The sequence below is a fragment of the Amblyomma maculatum genome, chromosome 1 (assembly GCF_055883805.1).
Source record: "Amblyomma maculatum isolate TAMU_Amacu chromosome 1, ASM5588380v1, whole genome shotgun sequence".
In the NCBI taxonomy this organism is placed as follows: domain Eukaryota; kingdom Metazoa; phylum Arthropoda; class Arachnida; order Ixodida; family Ixodidae; genus Amblyomma; species Amblyomma maculatum.
The window spans coordinates 369941316-369950167 of record NC_139344.1 but is presented as its reverse complement, the minus strand read 5'-3'; the positions used below and the strand labels follow the sequence as shown (position 1 = coordinate 369950167).

At 41.9% G+C, this 8852-nt stretch overlaps 1 protein-coding gene across 2 annotated transcripts; it reads left to right on the top strand.

Annotated features, from left to right (window-relative positions):
* Positions 1-238: 238 nt before the first annotated feature.
* Positions 239-7544, top strand: S2P (membrane-bound transcription factor site-2 protease). Of its 2 annotated transcripts, none has more exons than XM_084591778.1 (9): positions 239-408; positions 528-800; positions 1329-1432; positions 2954-3200; positions 4073-4256; positions 4330-4397; positions 5982-6168; positions 6291-6366; positions 7239-7544. In XM_084591778.1, the coding sequence occupies exons 1-9, from the start codon at positions 340-342 to the stop codon at positions 7462-7464; spliced, it is 1434 nt and encodes a 477-aa protein (XP_084447904.1). In that variant the 5' UTR covers positions 239-339; the 3' UTR covers positions 7465-7544. The 2 variants fall into 2 exon arrangements, with proteins under 2 accessions (XP_084447904.1, XP_084447906.1); XM_084591780.1 differs by having other exon boundaries at positions 243-408; positions 4330-4391.
* The last annotated feature ends 1308 nt before the right edge of the window (positions 7545-8852 follow it).

The following is an 8852-nucleotide window of genomic DNA, read 5'->3' as shown; positions in this document are numbered from 1 at the left end:
TATTTTAATATTTATAAAGATAAGTTAATGTATTTTACTTGAAAAAGATCAAGCTCCGCAACAAGATGATTAATGCACAAAATAATCAACGCTTGCATCACCCGTCTCAAAGTCTTCACGTATTCGACTTTACCAAGCCGTATGTTCAAAAAATCATTTTTATTTTTAGTTTTAATTTTGTTCTTGCCTGCTTTATATCAAAATGTCTTAAACTGTCTAAAACGTCTGCATATTTACTGCGAACCTGCGAAGAGTCACGTTGCTTAGGCAACGAGTCGAAGATGGCCGACTCCCATTGACGAGGGACGAAGGCATCCGTTGCTTTTGCATCGTCCAAGTATGATCCCATTCGTGATATGTGTGCTCTTCTTCTGGACAACTATAAATTTTACTGACTACATCTTCAAGGTAATTACAGAAGCACTGTTTCTCTTGTTAGAAGCGCGCCGAGCTAACTGTGCTACGAAAAATAAAACCGATGGTGTTGGTCTCATGTTGTCATCTCTTTTTCTCTTGCACATTTGCAGTCATGTTTTCTGTACCCGTACGTCAGCATGCTGGAGCGAAGTGGAATGAGCTTGAAGCTTCTCCGTGTGCAGTTCTACTTCACCCGGTTCAACCGCATTGTGCACCAGATTGGACGGAAAAAGCCGCGTTTTCTGCACTGGTGGTTTACTATGGGCACGGTGGTGAGCCTTGCATGTGTCGTACCCGCAGTGTGGGTGCTCGTGAAGACTGCCTCGGGCATGTTGCGGAGCGCCGCTACCGGAAAGCAGGAAGCTCAAGTCCTCGAACCCAGCGCAAGTGTCTCAATTTCATTCACGAGCTCAAGCTTAGCCGTTGTGCTGTCACAGTGCGCGATCCACGCAGGAGCCTGCAACCCTGGCAGCGTTTCACTTCACACGCAAGCGTCAGCCGAAAGCTAAAAATTCCGAAGTGGGAGTTGTGAGAGAGAGAGAGAGAGAAAAAAAAAAAGAAAAGAAAGAGAGATGCAGCTATGTGTGAAGCCGTCTCTTCACTGTTGGTAAATAATCGCAAAAAAAAAAAAAAAAAAAAAAAAAGAAATAGAAAAGCCTGAAATAAACACTTCGCTTAGCTTCAGACCGTCAGTTGCTCGCGGTACTAAACATTGCTGCGTAATCGAAACCAATCTCATGTTTCTCTTTTTCTCTTGTTTTCGCTTGGTTTTCAGCGTACACAGGGGTAAGCTGAGAATTTTTTTGGTTTTTTAAAATATGCTTTGCAGAATGCCTCTTCTGAGATAACACATTTATAAAGCAGTTTCTTGTTGCTCTGTCTACATCTCACTTTCACATCTTCATTTGCAGCTGCCAGGTGTAAATCTCCCATTATCTGACATCTTCTACTACATTGCTACATTAATTGTATGCAGCATATTTCATGAATTTGGTCATGCTTTAGCTGCTGTGAGGTACGTGCTTTTCATCTTTTCCGTATGCCCTTTTCTCATTGTTGAATATAATGCTAAGCGGTACAGTGTTGTTAGTTTTCCATTGTAGAAGATGAGAATGTGATATGCTTTAATCTGCATTGGGATAGTGCAGGGTGGGGTAGTGCCACTCTGATAATGCTCCCTCCCTTTAGCCACATCATCAGAGCATCATTGCTATTATTATTGTTTCTTGCTGGGCATTGCCTAGCATCGGGTAAAAAGACTAATAAAGTGGGATAGAAAGCATGTAGTGTAGTCTGTGTTTTTGGCTACATTTGCAAATTTGCACTTCCCATTGAGCTTTCTCCTGCCAAAATTTTCAACCTTTAGTATGGACTGCTAAGACTTTAACCATTCATAGTTGAAAGTTTGATGGCAGTTTGTCTGGTGTAAAGCAACATAAAAAAGAAGAGCCACCAACCATTGAAGAAAAGTAAATCCTTGCCATTTCGTCTCGGGCATCGACTGCTTTTTGCTCTGGTTACCAGCATTTGTCATCTAACTCTGCATCGATACCCTGCCTGAACTTTGGCAAAAAACTTGCCGTAGACTTCCTAACAAAGCCCCAAAATATATCAAGCCATTTTTGAACCTGCATTTTAATAGCAGCTTTATGTATGTCTGTAGAGAAAATAGCCCATCTCTACTTGTTACTTGGCAATTAACTGTGAACCTAGTTTCTTCAAAATTTGCATGGTGCCTGTTAACTTATTTGAAAGAAATACTGATGACAAATACCGCCACTGTCCCTTCTGACAATTTTTTTTTCTGTCTGAAAACCCAAACATTCTACATAATACAAAGCCATAATATAATTTTTATTGCTCTGTTGTTGTTCACTGTCAGGTAAAGAAGTGCCTACTACCAAAACCTATGGAGTTCGAAGAAAATATATTTTCCCCATCACTTGCTTTTTGAGTTGTTGGTCTATAGAAATGTCTCAATATGACTTCGGCTATCAGGGATGCCGTAGTGGAGGGCTCCGGAAATTTCGGCTACCTGGGAATCTTTAACATGCATTGGCATTGACATCTTGCTTTCTGCCACCGTTGAAAAGTGATCTTCATGACCAGGATCGAAACCATGTCCTTGAAATCAGCAGTCGAGTGCCCTGACCACCGAGCCATCACAACTGGGCTCATTCGCTTCGCTTTTTGATGATGATACCACAATGTTGACGCTGTCACAACACTAGTGATGTTTAGAACATTAGGAACTCCACAGCTGTAAACTTTTAAATGGTCTAACCTAAGTAGTCCATGATCAAAAAAGTATGCAGCTTGTTCATGTAAAATATGTGCAGTGGCAATACCTTTATTTGTCTTCTTATGGCACTTTCTAATGTTTAAAAGCTGCATCTTTGGCATTAAAATGCTCCAATGAATCTATACAGATCAAATATATTATGTTTATAATAATTACAAACCATTATAATTATATAATATAATTAGTGAAATGCATCTGTTTCCGTCGCTAATAAGTCAACCTCTTGCCTTCCAGGGAGAATGTGAGGATCCAAGGTTGTGGCTTATTTGTACTTGGCATATTTCCTGGAGCATTTGTGGACCTCCCAAAAGACCAGCTGTCGGTGCTGTCTCCGTGGAGGCAGTTGAAGATATACTGTGCAGGCGTGTGGCACAACATTGTTGCTGCATCGCTGGCGCTGCTGCTTCTCCTTGGAAACAAGTTCCTGTTAGCGCCATTTTATGTAGAGAATGCCGGTGTGTCAGTGATCTCGGTGGTCAAGGTAACTGAAACTCGGTTCTTACTTGGTCTCTTCTTCAGATGCAGAACTTTTAATTTAGCTTTGATGACTGAGTTTTTCACTGTAAGGAATGAGCAGCGTGAGCTTTTGGTGAAGAAGAGGTGGAAAAGGGTTAGCAGGACAAATTAAGACCATTACAAAGCTTGTTGCAGTGACATTATAAAAGTATCTGTAGGACACCTTATATTCATGCTACTGCTGCCTTTATCATTTCTGTCCTGCAGAAGGTGCTCTTTAATGTTTCAGTGTTGGTAGTTGTAACTACATGGCCATGTTGTGATGGAGACGAAAAGTGTAAGAATCCACGTCTTGTTTAATGTAAGCGTGTGTCAAAGAATCTCGGGCAATCTAAATTATTCTACAGCCCTGAACTACAGCGTCCCACTTAGTCCTTGTTTCTTTTCATTGTGTCAAGCTTTACAACTTATTTCATTTTTACAACTGCTTGATAATCTGCGAGGGGCACAGCATGCACATAAAGGATAATGAATGCCTAGATTATTCAATGCAAGGTGGGTCCTAGACAGAATTGAACTTTAAATTGTACAAGTTTCAGTCACGAGACTTCTGAAATAAGTTTCCAACATGAATGCCCTCATCTGACATCTGGCGTGTGACAGCATGAGACTACATGCACCGAAAATTGAGTATCAGCATTTGCACAGGCTCAGCGCGTGCACAAACAGCAGTGATGAAGGTGAAGAAGCACAACGCTGTTGCATTCTCAACGTATATTGTAATTAGCATCCTCATAATTTTATTTACTTTACCTCAATGGTTATGCTAAATTGGGATCCCATGCAACTCACAGTGATGTGAATGCACAGGGTTTTGCTTTCCTTTTGTTTCTTCAGGAATCTGGCGTGCATGGCCCCGGTGGTCTGCTACCGGGCGACCACATCATTGGAATCGATGGCTGTGATGTCAGGGACATAGATTCCTGGAAGGCTTGCTTGGTTCAGGCACTTCTACTTCCACAGCATGGATACTGCCAGAAGAAAGCCCTAGTCGAATCTGAGGGCACATGGTCGCCAAAAGGTAACACTTTGTGCAAATCACCTTTGCACAGTGACACGTGTGTCTTTTTCTCACTGTGACCCTTGTTTTGAAGACTGCTGTCATGGAAAATCCAACAACAGCCTCTGCTTCACCTACTTGGAACTCGGAGCAAAAGTAAGGGTTGGTACAGAGTACTTTTAAGCGTATCCATTACTAATTGGTAATTGGTCAGTATAGCTGGAAGCCTTGTTGCTGGCGTGAATTGATGCACTAAGCATGGCTTTCACTATTGCCACTCGAGAGATTACGAGGACAAAGTAACCATTTGCGCAGCCAGGTAACGTGAGAATGCTGTTTACTAGTGTCTTTGATGGCTGTTTAGGTTACCTAATTTATTACTTAGCATGGCCTGCCCGATAGCTGCATGTTATTTTTGTGCCATTAGGGTTGGTAAAGTTGCAGTGTTTGCTAAGGCATCATTTATTTTGTTTGCTAGTTTGCTACGGTTAGAAAAGCTGTTTGTTTCATGACACATTTCTGCACATCTCACAGAGGCATAGCTCACACGTAGGATAATTGACTCCTGTTACATAACCGCTGTGTACAGGACTTGTTCATTCCTGCTGGACAGTGGAATTACCATAACTTCAACATACTCTTAGTTAATCCAAAAGACTGAATTCTGTTGAAAAATTTATCGTTCAGCAGCCCTTCATCCTCGGCCACCAGTGCAGAGTTATTTATATTAAAGGGACAGTCTGCTGACTTTTTGCAACAATTTCTTTCTTGCTTCATTAGAAAGTGCCATCCTCAAATGAATGAATACTGGGCTTTGGAGATGAGAAACGCGGCAGAACCATTTAAAACTTATTTTTTTTCATGTGGTAGTCTCATTTCCTCAGTGGTAGTCCATGCCTTCAATCACCGACATTGTGGACTCGATATGCAGTTAGTATTGCAACTCTATGCAGCTCTGTGGGCACGACTGCCTCACCACTTAAAAAGTGTCAAGGCACATATTTTGCTAAAACTGAGTGTGTCAAAATAGCTCGAAATAGAATTAAATAAATAAATAAACTAAATTAAAACCCGGTGACATCTACCGCAGTACCAACAACCGTTTTTTGCTTATTCAGCGCTGCTGATGACAGCACCTTTAGATGTATAGCAGCATGCTTGGTTATGTGGTCTTTTGTTTTGAATGCATTTTAAAGCAAATCAAGGAAGATTAAAGAATAAAAGTAGCTGTGATTTATTGAAAGAGAAAAAGTAGGCTCCCTTAAGCTGATATGAGCACAAATACCTGTCTGTGTGTCGCTGTGGCATAGTCATAAAATGTATGTTCACTTCAGACGCTCCAAACAGATGAAATGTCGGTAGCAACGAAACGACACAGTATGGAACTACTGTCTGTTAAAATCCCAGATTTTCTGATCAATTTAAAATGTAAATTCCTGGTTAAACCACGAGTTCTTCCCTCGATACTGCCACCAAGTGGCAAGATGTACCAGAGTTTACCAATATATGTTTTATACTCGTTTCCAGTAGTAGACTGTCCTTTTAAACGACTTGTATTTGCGTGGCATGGAATCTGTGGTGCAACAGACTGCAAATTGTTAATTGGGCATTTATAAATTCAGCAGATCTAACATGTTCATTTTTATTGCACAATGCCTTAGTGCAAAATGTTGCAGCTCAATTCTAGTGCAGCGAAAATTACGTAAACTGCAGCTTCAAGACAGTGCACATTTTGGTGTGTTCCAGAAAAATGTGTGTCTGCGAGCAAGGCACATGCTACAAACAGCGACCAGGTATTGCAACTCAAGCTGCTCCCCGAATGAGCTCTGCCTGAAGCCAGTCCTGGACAATGGCATGAAGCTGGTGGAAGTCAGGAGGGCAAACTGGCAAGCAATGCTTTTCCTCGGTTCACCTTCGGAACTTTGGCGTGCAGGCGAGTTTTAGCTACTTTTCGCTCCGATTCTGCTCTCATAGAACAGAGATAATTTCCCAATTTATTACAATGGCTGCACACATAAAGCTTGCCTCTGCGATGACGACACGTCCTTCTTGCAGTTTCCGTTGTCAAGTGGGTTCCACGGCAGACATACCTGTCTGTACTACCAGTCCATGTCTATGAAATCTTTCTACAGTATCCTTACCTGTGGCTATGTCTGCTTTATTCTTGTGCAATGCATGATTGTTTGATGCAATTTTTGTTCTTAATTCAGTCTTAGTTGCAAATCTGTGCCAGACTTAACAAAAAGCATTACTTTTGTGCAAGCAACCTCGTTGGGCTACGTCTGAAATTCAACCTGAATTGTACGACTGCAACATATTTTGCCATTTCTTTACCGAGTGTCTTATAGCAGAGCGTTGCGTCAATTCAGTTGAAAAGAAGCGAGACCATCTAAGTCGTTTACCTTTAAGCTTCACAAAGAAAGGCGCATTACGATCGCTATAAACATGGCAATGAAGCTGTGCTATTAACTCTAAAATCAACAAAGGAACCATGAGAAATTTATCCAGTCATAGAACTAGCAGGTGGGAATTATGCTTGCAGCATCTAAGGCAATATAGCAGTGGAACACGTTTTGTGCAGGAAAACAAATATCGAAACTGTCCGGCTGGGATCCGCCAAGCGCCGGTTTTCTAGTGGAGCTCACTGTCAATCTCAGTGCAGATTGCTGTGCATGTTTGCATGGAGCAAAGCTTTGCACGTGCAGTAGTGCTTAAATGTAACAGGTGAAAACGATAACTTTATAGCTGCATGGATAAGGTGACTGCAGCTTGTGGAAGACAGAATTAGTTCTATTGGAGAGGTGCGTTTTCTGCGCTAGCCATAGCCGGGCTGATGATGGTGATGAATATGCACAGCGTAGCACTCACCTCTATTGCGTGCATTGCCGATTCCACCAGCATGCAGATAGGTTCCGACATCTCCCTAGTACCTGCTGCGTAACCTCCAGATGGCTTTGCTTTGTCAAAGATGGCGGTATATGTGACCTTAACCTTGCATTTCAGTTATATCCTTTCATTCTCGGGTGCTCTGGCACTACTGAACGTTGTTCCCTGCATCGCGCTCGATGGGCAGTGGATCACACAGGGACTTGTGAAGCTACTGGTGCAGCCAATGCCATGGCTACGGTCTTCTAGGAAAGCGGCGTACCTGTTCATTGTGCTGTGCGGCACTTTTCTGCTGGCATCCAACGTCTTCCTTGGCTTATGGAAGCTCTTCGGCCTAATGTAGCCAAGGCTCAACCAGACGGTATGTACATAGCACCAAAATGTAAATAAAGGATGTTGTGTGTCGTCCCACGATGTAACAAACTGTATTGCTTCCTTATTTCATCCTTTTAATGCAGTTTGGCTCGATGCTGATCCACTTGAGCCCCAACGCAAGGAAAAACAAGGTGTTTCAGTTACACAATAACTTGGGTCGAGCTTCCATTAAAAGGAACTAACTACTGTTTTTTTATATATATATATATTGAGTATAAAATCACATCATGCTTTTTAGAGTCGGCGTAAGAGGGAATTAGGGGATAAGCTTCGCCATCATCGACATGACCCTACATCCTCAATGAATCCCTTATGCAGCTCCCTATTCACCTACATGCATTTTGTAACTCAATCACTTAATTTGTACCTCTTATACTAACCACATACTCCTTAGAATACAATTACAAGCTAGCCCTGCATGTATCTTAACAACAATAACAACCCGACTACCGATCAGTATCCAGTGATGTCAGCTCCTAACTGTGACTTTTGCTCACAATGCTGATAACATCTACGCCAACACCTCACGCGCATATTGACTAGCTACGTTGGCAACTACAAGTGACAGCTTTGGTCATTATTTTTCCAAAATGACCAAAAACTAGCCCGAAATATAGTCCTGCAAATACAATAGTGAATGTTGGTGAGCGTGCAAGCTTTGACATCGCACAAAATGTCGGAGCTTGTCTTTGTCGCTCTGGCCTTTTTCCGCATTTGCTTTTTTCAGTTAAACATGCGCCAGCTAGCCCAACAGAAAGTTCTACTTGAACACCACCTAAACTAGTTTTGAAGGAAAAAGGAAAGATGTTCCAATCCGGAATGATGCATTTCACCATGTCACAACACCCACGGCAACATCTCATGAGCATATTGATTGGCTATGTTGGCAACTGCAAGTGACAGCTTTGGTCATTATTTCTCTGAAATGACCAAAAACTAGCCCGAAATTTTGTCCTGCAAACACAATATGTAGTGAATGTTGGTGAGCAGGCAAGCTTTGACATCGCACAAAATGTTGGAGCTTGTCTTTGTCGCTCTGGCCCTTTTCCGCATTTGCTTTTTTCATTTAAACATGTGCCAACTAGCCCAGCAGAAAGTTCTACTTGAACACCACCCAGAATAATTTTGAAGGAAAAAGGAAAGATGTTCCAGTTTGGAATGATGCATTTCACTGTGCCCATAATCAAGCAAAAGTCACCAGGCAGCATATGTATGAAATGTTCTTTAATGCTGATTAAAAGTGATCTGAAGGACAAGGCTGACATCGTCTTTGATAGAGCCACCTTGTAAAACATCAATTCACACATGGCTGAGGACAGCAACTGTTCCTAACATTACATACAATGCGCACAATGC

Coding starts and splice junctions, on each gene's coding strand:
- S2P (XM_084591778.1), top strand. CDS start 340: ATGATCCCATTCGTGATATGTGTGCTCTTCTTCTGGACAACTATAAAT. Junction 3,201..4,072: donor CAGTGATCTCGGTGGTCAAG/GTAACTGAAACT, acceptor TTGTTTCTTCAG/GAATCTGGCGTGCATGGCCC. Junction 6,367..7,238: donor GTCTATGAAATCTTTCTACA/GTATCCTTACCT, acceptor CTTGCATTTCAG/TTATATCCTTTCATTCTCGG.